A 27,146-nucleotide genomic window follows, 5' to 3' on the forward strand; every position below is an offset into this window, starting at 1 on the left:
TCTTGATTACTGTTTCCTGAGGTAAACAACACTGGGCAAAGAAGAACTTTGGTCTTCTTCCAGAGTGCTCATATGGGATTTCCGCTTCAACCGTATTGGACTATGCTATTGTCAATTACAAACAATCTAGGCCAGTCCCATTTTAGTTTGAATCTAAGAGAGTGATCTTTAAATTTAAATGTGTTTTGCTTGTGTCCCTGCAAAACTCATTTTGAAAACTGATGTACTTCTTTGTACATTCAAAATACACAAACTTTATACAAGTCTAAATATTTTTTTAGGTCACGCAGTTTAGAGGGTGTCATATGTTATGTATACATGTTTAAAATAAATTCATTAAAACCTTGATGCTACAGATTAAGCTCTTTTAATATGGAAAATATCTGTCATATAAGTTTACTTTCAAACCTCTAATCCATATCAGATTTACTTTCAAACATCTTAATACTGTCCTGGTTACAACACCTCACTTCTGCACTCTTAAATCTTAGAGACACAGGCACCTAGGCTGGCCACGACAGAGCTGTTCATTCTCCAAATGTCCAGTTCTTTGGTATTCTAGAAGTGAGAGCTGTCTGTTAATTTGTTTTTAAATAGCCTTGGGCTCTTAAACCATAAACTTCATGTGGGTTAGAGAGAACCTTTGGTTTATAAAATGGGTGAAGGGCAACTGTGAAAGGGATGGTAAGAAAGGAGCCATGGATTGCTGATGCTTTCTAAGGTAGACCAATTTTCAAGGATTTCATATAAAAGTTATGGAAAGGCCTGGAAATTTTTTCCTTTAAAACCATCCATACCCAAGCAACAAATGAACAGGACATGAACATGAACAACAGACTAGTGGTTACCAGAGGGTAGGGGGGAGGGAGGTAGATGGGGTAAAATGGGTCAAATATGTGGTGACAGAAAGAAATCTAACTATGGGAGAGAAACATGCAATGCAATTTCTCTCTCTCTCTTTCTATATATATATATATATATGCCTTACTGTTAAATTGTAAACTTGAAACTTACTAAATTTTGTTAACCAATGTTACCTAAATAAATAAAACCATCCATATCCAAAACTGAAGACACCATGCTAAGTGAAATGAGTTAGTCACAAAAGAACGAACACTATGATTCCATTTATATCAAGTTCATAGAGTCGTCAAAATCATAGAGTAGACTGCTGGTTGCCACTGGCTTGGGGAGAGGACAATGGGGAGTTAGGTACAGAGTTCAACTTCGGGAAAATGAAAAGAGTTATGAAGACAGATGGTGGTGATGGTTGCAAACAATGTGAATGGACTTAATGCCACAGAACTATACCCTTAAGAATGGTTAAAATGGTAAATTTTATGTTACGTATATTTTACCACACTGCCACCAACAAAACTTCCATGACAAGTATGACCGGGATAGCCTTTCATACATCCTCAGAGTTTGCAAATCTCATTTTGGATTACAGAACATGTCAGGCTTTTGGATGATAAAATCTGAAATTCCTTTCTTAGCTCCAGAATCCTTAAATGATTCTTACCTGCTTTAATGTCACTCAGGGCAAAAAGGCCAACACGAGTATCTCCATTGACAGACCACTTCTGTGTCTCGCAGTTGGGCTGGCAGCAATGATTCATAAACCGAGCATAGTTGCCTTTGGGACCAGCATCAATGATCCGGTCCTAGAATTCCAAGAGATTCACTTCCTGAAAATTCTAACACACTAGAGTTCCTATTTGTAAAGTCAGAATTTCCCGGAGGAGGGATTCTCAAAGTGCACTCCCTGGATCAGCACTAGCATCACCTCCTGGGAACTTATTTGAAATGCAAATTCTTGGATTGTGCTTCAGATATATTAAAGCAGAAACTCTGAGGGGGCCCAGCAATTTGTTTCATAACAAGCCCAATAGGTGATTCTGATATATGAAGTCCTAAAAGCAGCAGCTTGTCCCATCCTCTAAATTAGGTAATCCTGAACCCTGGCTCCACATTAGAAATCACCTAAGGAGATTTTAATACTGATGCCGAGCTCATTCTAAAAGATGAGAACATCTGGAGGTGAGGATCTCATGAAGCATTAAGGTACAACTTGATAAATGTTCAGTTACATATCACACAAGAATTCTGTTACAAAAGCTAGTGGAAGAAAGAATAATAATTTTAACAAGCTAGCAGAATCTAATATTCAGATACAAAGAAGAATCTCAGATACACAGAAAATAAACATATTAGGATATCAGAATTAGGAATAAGTTCCAAATATAATTCTAGGGACCAATGAAATGAAACTCATCCAAAAATTCTTAATTGGAAAGCTGACTTGGGTTCATAAGCTGAGTTCTATAGTCAATTCATATGACCTTCTCAATGCACTAATTAAATATCGACAATAAGTTTCTCAATCTGTAAAATAAATAAAAGAATGATTATTTACTTCTCTGGCTTCAAGTTTTAATCCTACAGGAAAAATACTAAAAGATATAGTTCCCAACTTACAATGGATAGCTTAAAAAGAATGCTAAAAGCAGCGCTGCCGTCAGCCATGGGTGCACGCACAGCCAGAAACGAGAGCACATATACCTCCTCCAGGACCCTGACCAAGCGGCCCTATGAACATGGGGAGAGACACTACTCGGGCAGTGTATGACATGCCTACAAACACTGTGGCTGGGAAACACTAACTTCACAATTTTACAACAATGGAACTAGTACTTCCTATTACTTACTTTGTCCAGGGTAAGCATGTAGAAATTAGTGATATCATGTTCCTGGGCGTAACGGATCCGAGCTCTGCACTCTTCTTCATCTATCAGTTCACCCACATACTCATTCACGAACTCGCCCTAGAACAAGAAACAGCTGTTAGTGGCAAAAAGCACAACTGTGTTCACAGGTACACCTTACTTAAAAAAAAAAAAAGAAAAAGAAAGAAAGAAAATAACAGATTTATTATTCTCCACAGATTCTCCGCAACTGTTCATGTGCATGTAATGGTCACTTAACAAAGGTTTATTCAAAAAACATAACAAATACGATGCTTCAACTACTGACAATCTCCTCACTCCTACTACTGCCATTCTGAGAAAGATAGGAACACACTGGACCTAAAAGATCAACCAAAATGCAAGTAAGTAAACTAAGGCTCCATTATAATGATGAAATGAATAGTTAATCCCTTTTCCTGCATAAAGGTCTAAAAGTCAACTTCCCTAAACTATGTTCTTTTTCCTTGGAACATGCCCTGCCTGCTGCCCTTCCATATGTCACACTTCTGTACCTCTGACTCACTACACTACAGTTATACTAGTGTCCCTTCCATCTGCAATGCTTTAACACTCAACTGATCTAAGCCAACAACTAGTTATCTTTCAAGTCTCAACTTAAAACAGAGACAAGCAAGTTTCAGGCTCTCGGCCACATGCCTGAAGAACCCTTTTTGCTTCCTCACTGGGTGATTACTTGTTCACTGTCTCCCCTTCTCTAGAATCAACACTTTATGCAAGCATGGAGCATGTGTCCTACTGAGTGAGTACTGCATCCTCAGCACAATGTCTTAGCAAATGACTAAGGAGATAACCTAGATTCACTTTCTTTCCTAGAAATGAACGTCAGTGAAATTCTTTAGAAAGTATAATCAGAGAAAGGTTTATTAAAATGTCAAATAAGTTTTATTCTACACAAAAATATACAATATTATCTACTTATCAGAAACTTGCGGGTCCTTCCAAGTTTGAAGTTGAAGATATTACTACATTTTCATCAGAAAAGGCCCAATCCTCTTCTCCTTCATGTTCTATGAACCCAAACCTATTTTCCCTCAGTAAAAGAAGATTTTATTAGCAGGTGATTAACACCTCTGAATTATGTGCTCACTATCCTCTCTTAACTACAGATTCTAGGGTTTTCAGAAAAAAGCAAGTAAGGCCACAGTTTCTCTTAATTTCCCTCATTTTTTCATCCTCATACACAGTGAACACGATCAAGACTAAGGACTTTTGAGATATAAAGGAGCACATCTATTCTCAAGCTTCTGAACTCGAGGAGGCTATGGCAAGAAGGTTAATTTCTACACTGTTATTTTCCTTTATGATCAATTTTCTCATATTCATCAAGAATTACTCATATTAAACAATTGCAAAGCAAAAAAATCTGGAAATTAAGAAAAGTTTTCTTCACCTTTTTAATATCTGTTTTTGTTCGGAGACCCCAGCCCCTCTGTAATGTGCGAAAAATTTCCACCTCTGGGTACTGGCGCTTAGTGAAGCACTGGTTTTGGCAGCGCCCCCCAGCAGGACAGACTGTGGGGTGACACTCATAGAGCAGCATGCGGTTGATGCACTCGGAATCTATCCCACAGGGGTTCTCATCAGTAGCTTTACAGTTGCAACGGGGAATTTCAGACAAGTCTGCAGTGAAGATCTGTACCCTGCCAATAGGACGGTTCACCTGGGAAGAAACACATACATCATGCAAGTCAACACAAGGCAATTCAGGACCTATAAAGGGCAGGTTTTTTTTTTTTTCCTTAAAGTTACGTACCACATTTTACATGATTTTGAACTATCAAGATTTAGCAGCATTATTCACAATTGCTAAAATGTGGAAGCAAACCAAGAGTCCATTGACAAGATGAATGGATAAGCCAAATTCAGTACAAATAATATTATTCAGCCTAAAAAGGAAGGAAATTCTGAAATATACTACCACATATATGAACCTGGAAGACATTACATTACATGAAACAAGCCAGTCATAAAAAGACAAATACTGTATGATTCCACTTATATAACTTACTTAGTCAAAATTAGAGACAAAAAGTAGAATGGTCGTTGTCAGAGACCAAGAGGAGGTGAAAATGAGAGTTATTGTTTAATGGGTATAGAGTTTCAGTTTTACAAAAAGATAAAATGTTCTAGAGATGACAGTGGTGATGGATATGAATGCATTTAATACCTCTGAACTCTTAAATATAGTTAAGATGATAAATTTTGTTATCTATATTTTATCACAAAACATCTGAAGAAAATAAAAATTTAGGCAGTTTGACCTAAAAATAAGGCTTCACTTGACATAAAAAAATATGAATCTCACAAAAATTTTTTAAAAATTAATTTTAAAGAACCATAATTTCAAATGTGGTAGGCCAAGTGAATTGTAACTGGGTTTCTGCTATTGCCACATGGTGGCACCACTTTGGCTGCTACACGTCTTAAGAGAGAAAATGACTGACATGGAAATGTCTTTGGGTAATTGCGGTTCCTATATCTGTATGTGAAGATGTACTTTAATATTTACTATCATAATTTGAAATTTTTCTAATAGACTGCAGCAATGTCACGCAAGCATTTTACTTAGTAGTGCTGCTAGTACTGAAAACTACAGAGCAAATCTAGTCTTATAAAACATAAAAATCAAAGAGCTACTGTAACACTAAAGCCATTAGTTTTTACAATAGAAGCAACGATGCTGAGGAAAAAAAAAAAACAGACATTCCATAAAGGAGATGGATTTGTACACTATAGGAATGAGTCTCCCTACTTGGTATTATTTCACTTGGGAATAGTCAAACTGCCAATCTTCAGAAACCCATCCCATACATAAAATTTAACTATTCAGGAACTGCAGGACTTTGATAAATTATATTGCAAGACTTGTGAGAATAAGAAATATATGGTAAAGAATCTAGTAAAGAGCCTAGCAGCCTTTAAACAAGATAGATGTTGTAATTCTTTCTTTTAATGTCCCTTGTAATTGTCACATCAAATATTCTAGATTACCAACTCCAATCAAAAATCATTATGATTACACCTTAACAGTTATTTCCACCCTCTAAATTCTCAAATAGTTTCATTTCTAACACTTTATTGTTTGCCTTCTGTTCTTTAACAATATTATAAAATCTACGATCTGTTTGTAGAAATATATTGTCTTCAACCCAGTTCTCTTAATAACTTAAAAGGACAATTTCACTGCCAGATCTCTTCCCAGATTCTTCAAAATATTGGTGAAAACTGTAAAACTCTTGTTAATGGAGGAATATTCTTACTATATGCAACTGGAAGCCACAAACCTACTAAGGCAAGTTCTACAGGGATAGAAAACAAGGGCTGAGCTTAATCATCTGAGAGGGCAGGTCCTACATAGGGCATTTGAATATTCACCTCTTATTCAAAGTTATGTTTACCTGACATCACGACATCCCCCAAAAGTTTCATCCTACTCCTTTTCTTTACATAAAGGTATGTTTCAATTATTCTTTCCTGATTTAACCTGTTATTAACCCCAAGTAAGTTTCTTGCCTAACATAAAGCAACAAACAAACAAAAATACCAAACAAATAAATACACATGGTTAATTAAGAACAACACCAATACTCTAAATAGGGATTTAGCACACTTTTTGTAAAGGGCTAGACAGTAAATATTTTAGGATTTGTAGGCCCTAGATCTTGGAGGCACATTGACTCAACTCTGTCATTTTAACAAAGGTAGCAACAGACAATACGTAAATAAAGAAGCACAACTGTGTGCCAATAAAACTTTATTTTATGGATACTGATATATGAATGTCATATAATCTTCATGTGTCAGAAAATATTTTTATTTTTCCCCCAACCATAGTAGGCCAGATTTGGCCCATGGACCATAATTTGCCAATCCTTGTTCTAAATCTTTTTCATGGAAATATGTTTTTTTGTTTGTTTGTTTGTTTTTCTAAGTGAAGACCCTGGCCTCTAACTTCTGTGATTAAATCACTTGTGGGAAGTTGCTCCAACAATAGCCAGGCTCAACATGGTGATTGTGCTACTAAAACGTCTAATAAATTTGTTCTTTACTATTCTTTTATCTTTACTTCTATAAATTATTTATAAAAATGATTTAAAAATATGAAAAATACAAAGAGCCCACTGAACCCAGGTAATAAATGGTGATGACTCTAAGAGTTACACTAAGGGTTAGATACACTTAACATGAATCCTCCTGACCTTGGGAATCCTCATCATACTGGTCACCGAAATCTTCAGTATCAGCCACTACCCAAGAAGACTTACCCAGGTGTACTATTCACACGATCTCAGAGCCATTTTATCATTTTTTATCATGGTTCCTTGGTCTCTTTCAAACCACAAGATATTGACTATAAACAGAATTTGATTCAAGCTACTTGTAAGAGAGGACTTTCCAAGGCAACAGGAAAAGAGACTATACCAACGCATAAGTCATTTTATAAAGTGCACACAATGGCACTTTTTTCTTCTTTCAAGCTCAGACCTCTACTTAAAAACAACTGTGCTTGTGCTTCCAATTGTTATGAACAGACTGGGAAGAGGGCAAGCTATACCAGGGGCTCCCCTTGAGATGGAGTCTCCTGAGGTCTCTTCTCACCTTTATATGTTTATAAGGCGGTGGCTTCTTATCATTCTTTCGGTCTTCCTGCAGCTGTCTTAGCTCTTTTTGAGCCTTTAATTCCTCAAACCTTGCTGCAGCTTCCTGAAGAGCTAAGAAAACACACAGCATAAGTCACTTAATCTCTGGGTGGAGTCATTTCGCTTTTTTTCCCCCTTTAAGTGGGATAAAATCCATGTTTTAGACAAATATCATCAACACTCAATGGAAAATCAAGAAGTATATACGACTTCTATTTTCAAGTAAGTTACAGTCCTACGGTATTCAGATATATCATTAAGAAAAAACATAACCTATAACTATAAATGGCACAATACAGACTACTAGCTTCAGAGGAAAATTTAAAACAAAAACAGCAGCTAAATGATTTTAAAAAGCCCACACATAACATATCCTAACAACAACTAGACCATGTCTGCTCAGCACAGTCACTGCCTTTAAGCCTAATTCTTTCCTCAGTCCTGAACCTCCTGATTCCAGAAACATTTTGCCTCCTAGGTGCCCCAGGTAACATGCCACGTTCCTCTGGAAGAAATCCAAAGTTGAAGTTTGCCTCTCCTTCTTGCCTATTTAGTTGCGCACCTGTCCTACTCTTGTCCTAAGATGCATTCTGTAAATATCAACTATTAGCTCTAATGATGCAAACAAAGACCTTCGTAATCCGCGTTCAAGGCCCATACTTTCATGTGATTAAATGACTGTAATATCTGAAAGGTCCAACAAAATCTTAAGATTCTCATTCTTCTCCACTTAGAGCAAAATTTTAATTCATTATTCTTGACTTAGGTTAAAAACTCTGAAAAGAATTCCAATTCTCCCCTCTTCCTTCTGTGGCTTTCCCCATGCTGTCAGTTCTTTAAGGAGAATCGCTCCTCCGATCCATCCCTTTTTCTCCATTTCCCTGTCACCATCCAGCAGAGTTCATATTGCCTCTAAATTTAGAAGTCCTCTAAATCGTTCTAAAGTCCCTTCTTCCTCCACTGTAATGTTTAGCATGTCCTACCTAGTCTATCCATTTATGTCTATCCAATACCCATCATCTTCTCCACCCCATGGACACCTCCCTGTGACAGTCTCAACATCTCTGCCCAGAACTACTGAAATAGCTATCGCACTGACATTTCTGGTGGCAGCCTTACCTTCCATGGTCCCGACACTCTACTCAGACTGAGATTTCTAAAGCTCTGCTCTGACCATCTAACACTTACCTTTCTGGCAAACAGTCCAGTGCCCCCCTGAGCCTGTGCTTAACTACACTGAACACTTGTGGGTCGCTAACTCAGCATGTTAGACTGAACGTGTGCTTTCGCATGTGCTTTCTTCTTGTTACAACATTTTAGATTAACTTCTTCACAGTCCGTGTTAGGGTTAAGAAATCAGATTCTGACACCCAACTACTAGAGTTTGAAACCTTCCTCTATCATTTACCAGCACTAGGACCTTGGGCAAATAATTTAACTTTTATGTGCCTCAGTTTCCTCATCTGTAAGATAAGGATAATGGTGTCCAATAGGTTTGCCACAAAGATTTAAAGCAAAAAACAAACCCTGAACATGGCCTGGCAAACAACAAATGGAAACTATTACCATTATGGTTCATTCTTCAGAGCATCACTTAGGAAAGAAGTCGTATATGCTTTCCAAACTGTAATCCCCAGTGCAGCCATGCTTCCTCCTGGTCTGCTCGCACAGTGTACCATGCACACTTCTGCCACAACACTCAATAAATGGCATTTTGACTGCTGGTATCTGTGTCTAGTTCTCCAATAAGAAACATGTGTTCCTTGCAGTGGCACCCAGCTAGCCCAGGGTCAAGGCATAGAAAAAGCAGAATCACAGAGTTTTAGCAAACTCAGGCTTTTGGTATTCCCTACACTCTACCTTCTCTCCCGGACTTGGTGGTGACCAGCTCTGTGTGGGCAAAAATGTTCGTTACTTGGTCCCTTATCATTTGAGACTAACGACTCAAGACCCAATCTCCTATGGTATTAGTACTGACAGCCCATGTCTACAGAGAAACCACATGGCCAACAAGAGAAGTGAAGACCCACTGAAATAACTTGAAGCAAACAGAACCTCTGTTAAGTTTCTTCCCTATGAACATCATTCTCATTCCCTGTCCAGGAAGTTTCACCTTAGGATCCTCTTCATCTCACCACACAGACAAAATCTTATATATAAATATCTGAATATATTCAAACAACAAGAGATACCTGTATTGTCTTTCAAAAGACAGCTAATGGAAGAAGGTAGCTACCATTGATAGGATACCAACTATGTGCCCTGCAGGTTAGTTTTTTAATTATCTCATTGAATTCTCAGAGCAACCTTCACTCATTATGTAGTAAGAGAAAAGTGACCTCTCCTGGCCCCAAATGTCCCCACTCCTTCACTGGTAGGCCGGCTTATAAAAATTTCTTTTGATTCAGAATATTGAAACTTTGATTTTCACTATCTTTTACTGCTCTATAATTTTTGATGAATTTTATTTCTTCTTAGCAAACTAAACAAACAAGAAAAAAAAACGCTCCTTGGAACAAATATGGCTCTGCCAGAGGTTGTGTTCCTTGCCTGGCAAACTACAATGTTTCTTCTATAAAATAATTCCAAAGCTCCAGTACTTGATGAGATGTGAAAATTGAACTGATGAGACAAAAAAACCTCCCTAAAGGAAATTCCAGTTAAGTAAAGGTTAGGCTCAAAAACAGTGAGTTATGTGGGTAAATTTCCCTGCAAAATCCTGTAGCTGCAGCCACATACACTCCCAGAGGGCAGTACACAGCTGCTAATGGAATCTGTGTGAATTCTAACACAGAGCAGAAGCTCAGGCAACAGAGGTCTGTGTTGGTATGAGAAACAAAAAGGATACAGTTACCTTTTTTATATGTCCCATCTACTCCTTTGCCCATCTTATCCTTGCTGCTCACGTCCCCCTCCATGTAGGGAAAGACTCGGGCCTGGTGAGTCCACAGATAGTCATTAGACCCAAAGAAGAGCACAGGAAACTCGCCCACATCATGTCTCATCTTATCAATGTTGGAAGGTACAGCTCGAGGATGGCAGATCTCAGCTGGCCACCACCTGGGGAAGGTGAAAACAAAGATGAAAAACTCAAGAAGACTGCAAGGCACTAGGAAAATAACCTACTTTTAGGACAGGAATAAGAAATAGCAATGTCTGTCTATCCACATTAAAGTCTGACCTTGAACATTCTTACAATCTTACTAGAGAACAAACAAGTAGTATGTGCTGAAAGCCTGAGAACACTCATCCTCATGCACATGGCTTGCATACACAAACATACTCCCTTAGACTCAGTTATTCTACTTCAAGGAATCTATAAAAGGAAATAATTAGAAATATAAACAAAATCTTATGACTAATATTCACGAAGTACTATCTACAAAAATGAAAACCTAAATGCTCAATACTATGGCACACTATATAATGAAATACAATCTGGGCTTTAAAAAGGAAACTTTCAATAATTATCGGGGAACAGAAAAATGACACCATGAAATGCCCCCCCCATACACAAATTGATACGCCCACCTTAGGAAGACAATTTGGCGTTAGATATTAAAACTGGCAAGTCTTTCCCTGCTCTTCTATCCTGAAAATGCCTTAGAGAAGCCCCTGCACACGTATACCAAGAAACAATTACAGAATGTTCACGGCCCAGACAAGAGAGTTGATGGCTAAAGTACACTAGACCGTATGACTAAAGTGTATGAACTAGAGCTCTGTGCTAACCATAATAAAGCTTGAGAGAATAAATGAATGAAAAAAGCAAGTTGCAGGAAAATATAGCAACAAGGAGCCTTATACAAAGGTCTAAAACATGCAGAACAAAGTGTTATACATACTGTAAACCTATATAGTAAGGCAAAGGAATAAAAAACACAAAATGCAGTACAGTGGTAGTTACCTCTGGGGGTGGGGAATTCAGATAGGGGCATGGAGGGAGACTTTCAAAAGGATCAATCAGTAATGCGCCATTTAACTGGGAGGTACATACACAGGCATTCCTTTTGCTAATCTTTAAAATCGTGCACGTTTTAATATTCTTTTGTACATTCCATGATCAATAAAAATAATTTTAAGATAAAAAGCAAGACACAAAACTGAGTATAAACTATAAAGCCAATTACTTGAGGGTGTGTATATTGGTGTGTCTGTAAGTAAATATGCCAAAATGTTAGCAATATATCTTCTCTGCTTGTAAGCTTATGGGTTAATTTTCATTAATGAAATTTTCCACAGATAATCTGTATTTATTCTTATGATTGCAAAAAAAGTGAGTTTTTCTTTTATAATGGAAAATTAATTGGGGAGAGGTGGGCCTTGCTTTACCAGGGAGATCATTTTTTAAAAAGTTTAACACTGTATATAAAGAGATCTCAAGAAAGAGGATGGTAAATGAAATCAGTGCCAGCTTCCATGCTTACTCACCTGTATCGCCCAACTTTTACCCAGACAATTTCCCTATAATGTGGCTTTTTGCCTGCCTTACAGTCATTGCAATACCAATTTCCTTCAGGGATATCAATGTTCAGGCATTCTCGATGAAAAGCAGCAGGACAAGAATCACAGCACAGAAGGCTGCCTCCTACAAGAATAAAAAAATCTGCCACTCAGAATCACAAGGCTGCATGTAAAGATACAGTTGAAACACCTTTTGCTTACCTCCTAACCAATTATTTACCTCTCGGCCAAGGGCCTAGTAATTTAATTAGTTATTTAGGAAGACATTCCTGCAAGTGTTCTCTTTCCAATATTCCTGAACCACATCCCTGCAGGTTTGTTAGATTCGCAGCAATAAACATGAGATCTAACTGACAAAATTAGATTAGGGCAAACCTCTACAAGTCATGTAGTATGTATACACACACATACATACATTTCTTCTACTTCACTAAAAGGTTAACACTCTAAATAAAGGGAGTATCAATGACACCAATGACCAGAGTATAAAGAACACAAGCTTTAACTAATGTTAGATTTGAGCTCTTGGAGAATTCACTTTTCTTGCCGAGATAATTCCATCAATGGTAAGTTGTTTTCTACAATGAACAACAAGCAAATCTGTTTGAGGAATAAACAAGTAAATAAATTGCCTAGTAGTGTCTGACATATAAGCAGTCTCCAGAAGGTCAGTTCCTTCCCTCTTTTTAAATTACTTGTTTTTTAATGGTTTGCACTCTCTTAGTACCTGTGGCCCCTTTCAGAATAACATCTAAAAATGCATAAATGGAATATACAAGATAAAAAAGACACTGCTCAAAATGTTAGAACAAGAGATTACATTATATGTGTTCCTTTGTAATGCATAAATAGTATCTAGCAGTAGTAATGACTGCAAATGATATTTTAAGACATCTACAAGTGCAATATCTGTAATTTTCACTGGTGACAAAAATCACAGATAGTGATAGGGTATGTTGCCTAAATTTTAGTTAGATTTAAGCCAGCCCCCCCAACCAAGTTTTCAGACACCAGATTTATTATATATACTGCATTAATAATGAATTTTCACTTCTTAAAGATTTTCACTCAAAGTGACTCAACTTACACATATGAATCTGAAATCCTTATGGTTGCAGATAATAATTTCAGGTAAAAAGGATTCATATTTAAGGTATACAATAAATGCCTTATTTATCTTATGCCAGAAATAAGCATGCTTTAAATATGCTAGACTCAAGCATGTAACTCCAAGTTTCACCCTCCAGTTATCTATCACTTCCATCTGTTTATATGCACAGCTCTCTGGAGTGGTATCATTTAATGTTATGCAACGTTTTTTTCTGATGGTGGAACTTTGGGTGATTTTGGGCTGGCGGGTGGGCGGGCGAGCTATCTATCTATCTATTGTTTTACATGTTTTACCTACCAGTTTATTTTTTTCTTCTTCTCTCTAATCAGCTTTGAGATTAGTTTACATGTAATACTGTATAAGTTTAAAGTATACAACATAATGACCTGACTGATATATACTATGAAATGACTACTACAATAAGATTAGGTAAGACATCCAATATATCACAGTTACTTTTTTTTTTTTGTGGTAGTGGTGGTGGTGAGAACTTTTAAGGTCTACTCTCTTAGCAACTTTCAAATATACAACACGGTATTGTTAACTACAGTCACCTTGCTGTACATTACATCCACAAACCTCTTCATTTTATAACTGGAAATTTATACCATCTGACTGCAATCCCCCATTTTCCAAGAGTGATTTTGTTTCCTCTGTCTTCTCTTTTTCTTTACTACTTCAACCGTTTAACATTTTTATAAAAATCAAATCATTATTCAAAATAAAAATAAATCCTCTTCCTACTGGGAAACAAAACCAAGTTTGAAAGTTCTGCTATGTTATCATTAATTTGGGATATCACTTCTCAATATTTCTTGTAGCGGCAATGTGAAGAAAACTTTTTGTTGCAGTTCAAATTTTGTATTAATCTTTTTAGACTATTCATCCATCAGGAAGCCATGTCTTACCTTCTGAGCATACAAAACACCAGCTAACATTAACATGCTCATGATTTCGGCAGCCTCGTCTAGGTGTAAAGTGATTAGGGCATATGATACTATTAGACGCAAGGATCTTTGACCCAGCAGCCAGACAAAAGTCGTTGGCATGGTATGCCACAGGGCAGCGGACACAGCGCATCAGACGACCTAAAAATATGAGAAGCAGGAAAACCAGGGGAGCAAAAGAAAAATAGATTAAACATAAAAATATATGAGTTATTCAAGTCTATTTGCTAGCACTGAGAAAATGTCACAAATAGAATGAAGCACTACTTAGGGAAGGGATCTTAAATACCCAATTCACTGTGAAAAGTTCAGGTGGGAGCAATGTGATATGTCGCCACGAGGAGTCAGATCCCACAACTGTAAGTGAGACTGCACCATAAAGTAAAGCCCTATTCAAACCCCTGCCCTGACTCCTAGGAAGGGGGCTAAGGGTGGGGATGGTGATAGAGATGTGCACAATCAGAATAAAAGGCCAGCTAGGAGGAACACTAATGCTTGCTTTTGTTGTCTGCTACTCTGTGATTCTTAAAGCTTTTCAGGTGAATAAAGCCCTCTACCCCTGCCCAGATGAAATAAATGCTCTAACATACTTAAACTTAAAAACACTGCCAAACCACCTAAATGCAATCTACAACTGAAAAGGGGAAAGTAGCTCATGGTTAAACTGAAATTTGGATCAAGCAAATTACTCAAGACTGAAGAGATCTACAAACAGCGGTCCCCAACCTTTTTTGGCACCAGGGACCAGAGTGCCTATGTGAATCTAATGCCTGATGATCTGGGGTGGATCTGAGGCAGTGATGCTAGCGTTGGGGAACAGTTACAAATACAGATGAAACTTTGCTGGCTTGGCCTGCCACTCACCTCCTGCTATGCAGCCCAGTTCCTAACAGGCCATGGACTGGTACCAATCTGCAGCCCAGGGGATGGGGACCCCTGATATACAGGGCCTGGAAATCAACTTACAAAAGGTACTGCCAATCTGATTAAAAGACTAATTAAAAGAAAAGTCTACAATGCTAAGTCTTCCTGTTCAATCCCCTATGGATGAAGTGGGGGCTCTTTGGACACACAGTATTTAACAGTAGAGACACATATTTATTTTATTTAGCTTTTAGGAAAATCAGTAAGAAACCCACCATTATTGAACAGAAAGAAATTATTGTTTTCCTAATGGGAACAGATTTAAAAATTTGAGTTCACCTATCTATACCCAGACAGTTTGAGAAACCTCAGCTCTCAATCTAACTATGAAGCAGAAAACAGAGTTCAGAATAGGAGTTTCCATTAAAAAAATCAACACAAAACAAAAAACACCTCAGTTCAGACCTACATGCATATCTGAATATCACATTTGACAACCACAGATATAAAGAGCACATGGAAGGAAAATACATTTTGGTCTAATGGGGTAAAGGGAGAAAGACATGCATCAGAATACTTTTTCAAACTAACATCTCACATAAAATCCAAATATTTAAAAGTACCATATAACATTAGAGCTCCATAAAATTCAATGCGGTGACTACTTAACTAGTCCATTATTCTCTTCTCTCACATAAAGGTAGAGAGGTCACGGAGACATGCCAGATTGCACAAGGAGATACCCTGCTATTAAAACTGACATATTAGAATAAGATTGGCCCACGGGAGAAACCCATACCTTTAGACGCAGAAACACTGGCCGGATTAGCAGCATGGCACGTTATGCAGATGTGGAGGGAGCAGCGGAAGCCCTTGTTCTGCATGACAGTGGGCGGATACTTCTGGACACATTCTTCATGGTAAAACTTTCCACACAAGGGCAGAAGGCACCTTTTAACATCTTCCCCACTCTGTTTACATACAAAACAGGTATGGATTCCTGGGAAAGAGAAGGTAGCAAATTAATACCAACTGAAGAATTCACCCAGTGCTAAACCACTAGATGAAAAGTTAGTGAGTATATAATTATGCGCCAAACATAGGAGTGTAGGGTGTGTTCCTACACCACCAAGCAATTCTCTAACACCATCTGGCTGTAACATCAGATCCCACAGGTTAAGGGCTCAGCCCTACAAGACTGTCTTATCTGCCCCGCCATCCCCCACCCGGTCAAATGCATGTCCAGGTTGTCACCTGTACTGATCAACTGGACATAAAACAGATTCCCACAATCTCCTTCTTGGGTTTGATTCGTTTGCTAGAGCGGCTCGCAGAACTCAGAGAAACATGTTACTTACTAGATGACCAGTTGATTACAAAAGGTTGTATAATTCAGGAACAGCTAAGTGGAAAAGGGCAAGGTAAAGGGCTCAGAGCTTCCATGTCCTTTCCAAGAAAGCCAATCCCCCAGAAACTCGTGTTCACCAACCTAGAAGCTGTCTGAAGCCCATTCTTTTGGGTTTCGATTGAGGCTTCATTATATTGGCATGACTGGGGACTGATTCAAGCTGCTGCCCCTTTCTCCTCACTTGAGGTCACAGGAGCTGGGATTCGAAACTTAAAAAGTTCCAACCCTACAGGTAACCAGCCCCCATTTTCAGAAGGGTCCAAAAGTCACTTCATTAACATAACACAAACATATAAAGGAGATCTTTATCACTTTTGTCACTTAGGAAATTCCAAGGGTTTCAGGAGCTCTGTGCCAGAAACTACACAGAAAACAAAATATGTATTTCTTATAATAAATCACAATATCACAGTAAAGAACTTTATAATAGACTGACCACGCTGACAACATGAACTCACTGAACAATCTTAACATCACTAAGTGGGAAACTCTGACAATACATGCTTGCTGACATGATGTAGTAGGAAGTACATATCACTCTACCAAAAGAAAACTGACCTGAAACTAACCCAGCCTCTAGATCTCACTACAAGTTTCTAGGAAAATAAGGAAGATAGAGACTAACGTCATAGAGACAGCTTAAGGATGCAATCAACCAAATTTAGAATGTGGAAAACTGGGCAGAACAAATGACCGTTGCCTCAACAAATAAACGACATTAAAAAAATAAGGTAAGGGGGATAGTACTGTTGTCGATTAAGAGAAATTTAAGAGACATTTTGAAAAATACAAAACAGGAATCTTATCTGGATTTTGATTCAAAACACTGTAAAAAAAGACATTTTTGAGACAAGTGGGAAAATTTGACTACGGAACTGAGTAGATGACAAATAGGAGTTACTGTACAATTTTGCTACACATGGAATTTTTTTTTTTTAAGTTGGAAATGTTAGAAAGACATTTGGAAATAAATAGGTAAAATGACTCAGAAATAAAGTTGATAAATACGGAAGCTAAGTGATTAATGTATAAAAACTGTTATACTGTTCTACTTTTGTATATGTCTAAAGATTTCCATGATAAAAAGTTTAAGGAAAACTTTTCCTTAAACTCTCTCTCCCTCTCTCTCCCTCTCTCTGAGAAGCAATACAATGTTAGTCAAAGAACCCAAGCTTGAGAGACCTGAATGTGAATCCTGCCAATGGCACTTGCTGGAAAACAGGAGCTCATTAAAGCAACACACCTCATCTATAAATAGTGAGATCATCCAACTAATAATAATTTTAGCGAAAATTTTAAATGTGAATTAGAAAGAAGTAAACTATGCCTGATGCTGAATAACTGGCTACCAATATTAATAAATATGGTGTGGGTACCCTACTGTAGGAAAACAGCATAAAGAAATGACTCCCTTTTTCTTACTTTATTCTATTTACTAAATCTAGGGTAAAATTTCCTACCCTCTCTTTACCTCGCATCACATACAAAAATTAATTAAAAAGAGATCATAGGCGTAAATGTGACACCTAAAACTATAAAAATTTCAGAAGAAAACAAAGAAAACTTTGTGACCACTGGGTTAAACAAGATGTCTTAGATACAACACCAAAACGAATTGACCAATTGGACTTTATCAGAATTAAACACTTCTGCTCTTCAAAAGATTAAACAACATGCTACAGATTGGGGGAATAATCTGCAAAGTACATATCTGATAAGAGACTTGTATCCAGAATATACATAAAGAACTCTTAAAACTCAGCAGGCAAGAAAATAATCCAATTAAAAAAAAAAAAAAAAAAAAAAAGATATGAACAGACACCTTACCGAAGAAGATGGCAAATAAGCACATGAAATGCACAATATCATTTGTCATCAGGGAGATGTATATTAAAACCACAATCAGATACCACTGCGTATCTGTAAGAATGGCTAAAATTAAAAAGACCGACAATACCACATCTTGATGAAGATGTGGAAAAGCAGAAACTCTCATACACTGCCGAAGGAAACATAAATGGTATAAACACTTTGGAAAATAATTTGGATGTTTTAAAAGTTAAACATACACCTACCATATGATGCAGCCATTCTACTCTCAGGTATTCACATAAGAGAAAAGACAATGTATCCATACAAAGAACTGAATGTTTGCAGCAGCTTTATCTGTAATAGCCCAACCTGAGAACAACCCAGATGTCCATCAATAGATGAATGGATAAACAAACTGGGGTACATCTATATAATGGACTACTACTCAACAATAATAAGGAATGAACTCTCGATACCTGGAACAATGTTGCTGAATCTCAAAATAACTATGCAGAACGATGGTTTCACAAGTGTGTGTATACACACACACACACACACACACACACACACACACACACACACACCCCCCCAAAACTTATCAAACTACACTTTGTGCAATTTATTATACTATAATTATATCTCAATAAAATTGTTTTAAGAAAGAGAAAAAAACTACTGAAACACACATCAAATAGATGAGTCTCAAAAAACATTATGCTGAGCCAGACTAAAAAAAGACGACATACACTTTGATTCCACTTATACGAAACGCTAAAAAAGAATAAATCTAATGTAAAAGCAGATCATCATTTGCCTGAAACTGGGGAAGGGGGTGGGGGTGGATGAGATGTGTAAGGATTAACCAGGGACTTTCTGGAGTGACAGAAATGTTCAAGTCTTCCTTGTGGTTGTGGTTACATGGGTGTACAAATTTTATCAAAACCTATCAAAACAAACATTTAACTGGGTACATTTTATAGTAGATAACTGATACTTCTTAAGATAAGCCTATCTTTTAAAAATAGCTTTGGGAGTCCAGGCAAGATAAGATGGTAGGGTACGTAAAATGGCTGTGCTTGCCTCCTTCCATGACTACATTAAACATACAACTAAATTATAGAATAATCAGCCTGAAAAAATGTCTTAAGACCAGCTGAATGGAAGTCCTCTTACCAAGGTTATAAAGAAGCAGCCACATCGAGACTGTCAAAAAGTCACCTAACACTTCCCTCTACATTCAGGATTAAAAAAAAAAAAAGTAACAATATTTCTTCACTTGTGTCTCTGCAAGTTCAATATATTTTACTTTTACACATTAAAAAAATAGCTTTGCCTTAGATAACTTGTCCAGAGACTATCACATCAAAATAAAAATAAGACTAGCAAAACTGGGTCACTGGCACAAAAAATAAGATCTTTCCAACATTAGGATAATAGAGAGATGCACATACATAAAATTTTTTTTCTAAATTTCATTTACAGGGTGGATGGTACTATCCCCCATAATGATCAAAAGCCCAATTGTGCAAAAGGCAAAACAAGCCCACCTTGTTTTCCAGCTTTTGTTCCCACGTTGATAACAGTGGCAGCAGAAAGATCAAAGAACTCAATCTGACTTGGTCATCTATTTACAGACACGAGTTATTTCTATCTCATATCCCAAAGAAGCTACTCTAAACCTAACGCTCTTCAAGTTAAAAACACCTTTTCCCATCACTCTCATCAAGCCAAGAAAAACTTCTTCAGCTTCCTCCTTTTGCCTCCCAAGTCCATGGAACATTTCCATTTCACCTTTTCATCTCCTCGAGATTATCCCTTCCTGCCTGAGACTGCACTCCACCAATTAATTATTCCCTCGGATCCTGTTAAGTTTTTTTCCTACACAGTTCTTACTACAAACATTCGTTCTACGTCCTACAAACATTCAAGATGTTCTTCGTTTTGACCCTATAATATCCTTCCTTCGGCTACTACCCTTTTCCATTGAAATCACGCTTCTCTAAGAAATAGTATATATGGACACCCATTCACCCTCAGTTGGTTTATTGTGGCACCTTCTGGCAAAAAAATCAACCATTTTCTCATTGCCAAATATAATAGCCTCTATTCACTCCAGCACCTCTTTGTCCTGTCTCTTTGCCACATCTGCCCCTGCTAATGACACTCCACTCTCACAGCTTCGCAGACATTCTTTGACAAGCGTCTCCTCACCCTCCAGTAGCCCCTTTAAGTGGGTATCCCCAGGTACTAACACTGGCCCTCTTCTCACTTTACAGATGCTTTTCGTGGGGGGCAGGCAACATCATCCACACCCAGTTTTAATGACGTATGAACATAAGATCTATACCTTCAGCCCTCATTTCTTCATTACTTAAATGCTGTAATATCCACATATAATGCTGAGAAAAGAACAATCTCCTTAGCACAGTTTATTAAGTGCTTTACGGGCTGGTCTTATCTGACCGTTTCTCATTTCTGACCCAATCTATGTTATAACTCTCCCAAAATATCACATTCTTTTTTTGGTAAACAGTTCTATTGACGTATGATATACACACAGGAAAGTACAAACATCCTAAGTGTATGATTCATGAATAATCATGAAATGAACACATTTCTGTAATCACCACTCATATCAAGAAATATAAACCATCACCAGTACCTAGAAGCCCTCCTTATCACTAACTAACCAGTGCCTCTTCCCTAAAATATCGTAAACTCTAAATAAACTTATCTATGTTTCCTAGTCCTCAAACATTCTATACTTTCATTACGGGACCTCTCCTTCCCAATTCCACCACAATTTCTATTTCTCTCCTAAAGCTAAATTCAGCTGTCTCCCTCAGGGGTGCTGGCTCACCTTTTTCACAGGGCACTTCAGATGTACTACAACACTTGTGCTAATATTATGCTTTCCTGGGCTTTCACTACTCATGTGGTATGCTTCTCTGAGAGCAAAGACCACACAGCACCCGTCTGTGTGTCTGTAGCAACTAGCCCAGTACTGCAACAGTGCCTCCGATAAATGTGTTTTCCTGAAAAACTTAAAACTCAAATTTTCTTTGGAAGAAAACCATTCCATATTTAACTTTACCTGTGCGACATTCATTGCAGATAAATTTTCCTCTGGGCATCTCATTTAATCCAAGGCACTCGAGATGGAAAGCTCCACAGCACTGAGCCTCACACAACAGCAGCTCACCCAGTTTCTCACAGTTCTGTTAAGAGAAAGAAAATAGATGTGTCTACAGAAAAAGGTTTTTTAAAATCTCAAGCAGAAGGCCCTTATGAAGGCAAAGATTAATAAACAGTTTTGCCAGAAACAAGAAATTGTGCCAATCATTCAGCCAATATTTAACTACTATCGTCTCTGTGCCAGGCACCCAACAAGGTCCCTGGCTCTCATGGTTCTTATAGTCTAAGGATAGAAAATACAAGTAAAAACTGAAACTGGAAAGATATCAGACAATGATAAGCATTAGGTAAAGAATTTAAATAGATACTTTGGACTAGGTTATTGGAAATGGCCTCCCAGACTGGCTCTGAATGATAAGTCAGCCTCGTGATGTGAAGGGAGAATCAGGAAGGCAGCAAATACAGAAAGTCCATTAACAGAAAAAAGCATGGCCTGTCTGAGACTAAAGTGAACTAAAGTGAACAAAAGTTAGAAGTGGTAGAAGATGAGCTACAAAAAAGGCAAAGGCCTGATTATGTGGCCTTTGGTACAGAGTTCCCGATTTTATTGGCATTACAAAGGTGTACCGTTAGAGAGTTTACCAAGGGAAGGCTAAAATCAGGTATTCATTTATAAATAGATCCCTCTGGCTGCTACATAGAAGATGAGTTTAAGAACAGAAAGGTGAGACTAGAAGCAAGGAAGATTACTGAAATGGTTCAAGCAAGAGATACTGGCTAGCTGGCCTTGGGTCACAATTGTTCTAAAAGGGCATCAATCATGGTTCAAACAGTCCTTGAGATACGAACCATCTCAGAGAGATCACCTTTCTGAGACAATCTCATCTAAGATAGGGTGTCACTTGTCATTTAAGAAAAGACCTTAGGAAATAAGGATCTAAATCTGTCACTTTAAAAACATTTTAAGATTTATGAAAATCCTGCAAATTCCCAGCATCTGTTAGTTTTCATCTCTCTAATGTCTTGACTTGTTTCCCCACAGTGATTGGCAGAAAAACACCAAAAATTGAAGGAAAAAACAACTCTTTTTATGTAAGACAGGAAAGAGGAAAGGTGGCTAGGTAAATCTAGTATCTTCAAGGACCCAAAGAAATAGAACAGGTCTTGGCCATTTAACATCAAAGCTTAAACAAATGAGCAGGAGAACTTTGGGCAAAAAAGGCCAGAGGCATCCAGAGATTAAGAGAGGATCCCCATGATCTTAATCAATCTGTAGTCTGAGCTAGTCTCACATGTCTGACTCTCACATTATCCACTATTCGCACATAAAAACTGACAAATGCCATAAATGTTGTATATTTGGTTTTGTATATTCAAAGTGCTAGTAACATTAGCTTTAATGTACAAAAAAATTCACCATCACTGAAACAGAAAAACTTCAATTATAGTATATATGGAAAATATATTTTTCAAATTAACCAAATGTATAGACTAACCCTTTAATTAGGATGACCATCTTTCAAACTGAGACATTTGAGAGTGAAAAGAGGCACTATTAATAAATTTTACAAGGGCGACAGATTTAAATAAAGACTGAGCTAAACAAGCCAGGACCACAGATTAGGTCACCATATTTTATTCATTTTTTTGTTGACAATCTTTGTGGGCACAATAGTCTCTGAGGACTAACACTTCGTTTGGGAGCTGTTTTAAATATGATCAACCTTCTTGGATATATATGTACATTAATCTTACCCTACACACACACACACACACACACACACACACACACACACACACACACAAATAATGTACATATAATAGTGAAAATCAATACACAAAGAAACTAAGTTGAAATTATTTTGGCCATAATATATTCTAGGCCTGAGTTAATTTTATTTTATTTTTTAGTTGTTGTTCCAGTTAGGAAACAAAAACTGTCTTCAACCTTTTATATGCCAGGTTTTAAGAATTTACAAAGGTAAATAAAAACCATAAAAAGAGAACATAACCAAATCATCCATTTAATTGACTCTACTCCCAAGTCACATAAAGGCTCTTAATAAAGCAGAGTCACACTTCACAGAAAGGCAACATAACATAGTGGTTTAGTTAAGACTCTAAACCCAGATTGCCTGGATTTAAGTCCTGGCTTCATTATTTAACATCTCTGTGCCTGTTTCCTCATCTATAAGATAGAAAAATAATGGAAATCTATGTTATGAGATTGTTATGAATATGACATGTAACATTTATAAAGTGATTGGAACACATGACACACAATAAACACTGTATAAATGTTTATTAAATAGAAAAATATAGGTAGTAGGTTCTCTAAAGTTACTACTTTAAAGCCAAAAAAGGAAAAAAAAAATCTCGAAGCAGAAATTACCCTTGAAAAATTCCTTAGAAACCCAATCACATCATAAGAGGTACAGGAAAATGATCTTGACTGAATAACCACAGGCTCACCTCTCCCATCTCAGACCTGCTTCAGGATACCTACTCATAGTTAACAAGGGCCAGTGGCTCGCCAATACTAAATATTTCTCATCTTCTTTTTGTGGGGAGGGAGAACAGTAAGATCCATAAATAAAGTGAAGGGACTCCACTGGAATCATCCAAGAAAATTATTATTCTAACCATGATGGGGCCATCAAGAAGTGGAGGGGGCTTCTCTTAAAAGATAAGCATGCAATCAAAATGCAAGTGGGTAACATTTTCTACCTGACAAACATTCTCCTTGAGCGCAGCTCCTCCGCCTCGTTCACCCTGCAGTTTTTTAGACACTGGCATCCCGTGGTCGTTTTCTACACCCTCTTCAACAGTCTCCTTGGGGCTAGCAGCCGTCCTATGCGTCATCAGTTCTCCCTTGCAGAGAAAAAAATAATGTCCCACATCTGCATTATTGATGTCTCCTCCATCTGACCCCCTCCCTCTGGGCTGCTATTTGTCTAGCCATTAAGCACTTACAGATGTTCAGCCAATCACGCGGGCGGACTGCATGCAATGTTAGTTCTAACCCTGCTGTGATTGGGCGGGTAGTGGGCGCCTCATGCCCTGCCACTAACTGCTCTGAGGCTGTTCCACTGGAACTTTTTGAGCTGTTCCATTTTAAGGTTTCACTAAGGGAGAGAAAACATTCTTAAGTTTATTTGATTACTTATTTGTCCTTCCAAGATCAGTGTTTTCTAAATAATGCCCCTTTTGGGCATTCTATTCAAATTGTCCTGGAAAGAAACACTCTTTATCATAATGTGTAATGCTGGCCTGATTTGTTCTAATTCTCTTTTAACCTGAGTTGGAAAAGCCAGAGATAGCATCAATGACTACACTGATGCTCTGCAAGGAAATGGTTTTAAATCTGCCCATTTCCTAAGAGCTGATGTTTACAAACATTATTGTAAAATTAAGCAGTTGGTCTCAAGAAAAAAGCAAATGAGTGTTCCCCGTAATTGCAGCGGTCTTAATTTTTCTAAAGGGCAATATCCAATTCATTTGGATCATATGGTTACTTGATATTGTGCTCTTTGGTTTTTAGGAAAAGTTTACTTTCATGATGAAACAGTTATATATTTCTTCTGATACCTAGAACATAGGGTGTGATCTTTTAAAAAGGTCATACCCACAGAAGCCATATGTGACCTGATTAATTTTTACTAGGATCAGGCTCTCCTTTGTCACCAGGATTCCTTATAGCCATTAGCAGTTTCATTAGAATACTATTCTTAAGTAGACTCAAGGGAAAGAGGGATGTGGCCTCTACTATAAAAAGTAGCTTTACTTTGGAAGGTCAAAAGATGAGGAACTGAGTAATACCTCTGAGCCTGGAGTTTCTTTTGATGAGTCTTCATTTCTCACTTTTTTACAATGCACCTTGGCTGTAGCATGCCTTTGTCGTTTTCGCTTTCTTGGTTTATCAAATATCTTGGCAGTGCCTATGACAGGAAACATATGTTATCTACTGGCTAATCATTCACACACATGTCCAAGAACTCCTATCCTCAACTAAAAGAATCTCACAGACATTCAGAATGTTAGAGTAAAAACTAACTGTAAGACTCATTTAATTCTCCAACTTTGTAGATGAGGAAAACAGGCAGAGAGTAAGAGACTTACCCATGACTATATAACTAGTTGGGGAAATAGCTACATATGTAGAAATTATGCCTCATACAGATTAAACAGTAAATGTATAGGTAGGTTATTCAACCAATTTCATTTTACATGGTTGAAATAAAAGAATTTTTAGTTCCTCAAAGGTCTTTAATATCCTATAGATGGGGAGAAAAATGCATTTACTAGTCAGACAAAGATACTAAAACCTGGCCTCCAAAAAGACAGTAAACTATATTACTATATAATTTAAGAATTAACATCCAAAGCCGAAATCTATAAGATTTGGCTTACAGGAAGGGGAAAAAGACCTTCCCCAATACATTTAATAGCTTAAAAAATATTTATGCAGTGGTACAACCCTGAACATCTAACAATATAAAATGAATGCATGGTCTAATATGGCATATTTAGAATATGAATTTCCAGTTTCTTATTTTTCTATTATACATATTTCAACTCTTTGCTACAGAAACGTCAAGAGGAATCTAAAGAAATATTTCATAAAATTTTCTAAGAAAATCCGGCTAAGTATCAACATGAAGACTGAACTTTGGAAAACTGCCTGGTGCTCTCTTAAACTATCTGACGGAGATAGAGAGGCTCTGCTATCAAAGCTGCTGACAGCCCAAGTCTAAAGGAAGAGTTGTTATAACTTCAGAATAAAGGTTCAAAGTTCTCATAAGTTGAAATATTTAGATAAAATATAGGTTGTAGGTTTTACAAAAAACTAGAGCACAAAAGTATAGAGTAAGAGCTGATATTATTCCGCTCTAGGTTTTACAAAAAACTAGATCACAAAAGTATAGAGTAAGAGCTGATATTATTCCGAAAGTTCTTTTTAAGCACGCAAAGCAAATTAATGAACCTAAGGAATTATAATTGTGCACAAGGTTAAAATAAGCTAATATACTGCTAGACTTACTTGCTAGAAAACTTAATAATCATGGGTCACATTTTAAAAAATATGCATTTTGGACCACATGAAATATAATCAACCCGTGACACCCTTTGCTGGCTGATCACATCTGATACAGTGGGCTCAAATCTGGGCTAATATCTCAGGAATGACAGTAATCAAATGGCACTGGCAGATAAAAAATTAGTAAAAAGAATTGGCACAGAGAAAATCTAGGGTGAATGGCAAGACAGTAGTGTGGTAATGAATTGGGTCAAGTCTGGATTTAGTTCCCCAATACTGCCACCTCATTCATGTTCATGTTTCTTCTATAAAATAGGGATAATATGGATAAATCTTAACCCTCTGTAATTCCTTAGATGGATTAGCGGTAACAGTTCTATACAAAGGACCTGGTAGAGTAAATGCTCAAATTATGATTAGTATATCCATTATTGAATGAAGGAAGGGCTACCCATTTCTCATGTGGGCTGAACCAAAATCATTGCCAAGTAAAAGTTCTAGGGGCCAGCTTCCAATTTGATCTTAAAGATTTCCAAGCCCTTAAGAAGCAACCACAATGGACTAGGCTCATAGATAAACTCTCTTTTTCAAACATATGCTCACTGACCAAAGGTCATAGATGTGATAAAAGAACCTAAAACTCTTTGTGAAAGACTGGCTTAGATGATTTGTAATTTCCCTCTCAACTCAGATTCTGTATTTTCTGTCTTATAGAAACAAACACTAACCCAAAACCAGAAAATAATGATGCGGTCTGGAGAATTCTCTAAAAAGAAAATTAAGTAGCTGATTTTTCTGTATTGTTCCTAACATTTCCATACTCTAATATAATTCTAATTCCATTTAACTTATTTCATCATAAAAGCTGAAAACGATGATATGATTTTCTAGTGTCTCACAAAGTTTCAGGAAGCATTACTTTGGGCAAACAAGTCTTAGAATTTGCAACCCACTAGCCT

The 27,146-nt window shown here is 37.2% G+C and overlaps 1 protein-coding gene across 7 annotated transcripts in view; it reads right to left on the minus strand.

The window, feature by feature from the left end:
* The window catches only part of NSD1 (nuclear receptor binding SET domain protein 1), a 138,336-nt gene that overhangs the window by 11,837 nt on the left and 99,353 nt on the right, over nucleotides 1-27,146 (minus strand). For all 7 annotated transcript variants that reach the window (XM_023531860.1, XM_023531862.1, XM_011362215.2 and 4 more), the window contains 11 exons: nucleotides 24,969-25,087; nucleotides 23,877-24,020; nucleotides 21,109-21,232; nucleotides 15,594-15,794; nucleotides 13,892-14,071; nucleotides 11,840-11,996; nucleotides 10,263-10,468; nucleotides 7,368-7,480; nucleotides 4,159-4,428; nucleotides 2,709-2,825; nucleotides 1,523-1,664 (listed from right to left, as the gene is read on the minus strand). In XM_023531860.1, the coding sequence (XP_023387628.1) occupies nucleotides 1,523-1,664; nucleotides 2,709-2,825; nucleotides 4,159-4,428; nucleotides 7,368-7,480; nucleotides 10,263-10,468; nucleotides 11,840-11,996; nucleotides 13,892-14,071; nucleotides 15,594-15,794; nucleotides 21,109-21,232; nucleotides 23,877-24,020; nucleotides 24,969-25,087 (1,773 nt within the window). The remainder of the gene's footprint in view (nucleotides 1-1,522; nucleotides 1,665-2,708; nucleotides 2,826-4,158; nucleotides 4,429-7,367; nucleotides 7,481-10,262; nucleotides 10,469-11,839; nucleotides 11,997-13,891; nucleotides 14,072-15,593; nucleotides 15,795-21,108; nucleotides 21,233-23,876; nucleotides 24,021-24,968; nucleotides 25,088-27,146) is intronic.

Source organism: Pteropus vampyrus, unplaced genomic scaffold (genome assembly GCF_000151845.1).
Source record: "Pteropus vampyrus isolate Shadow unplaced genomic scaffold, Pvam_2.0 Scaffold74, whole genome shotgun sequence".
Taxonomy (NCBI): Eukaryota; Metazoa; Chordata; class Mammalia; order Chiroptera; family Pteropodidae; genus Pteropus; species Pteropus vampyrus.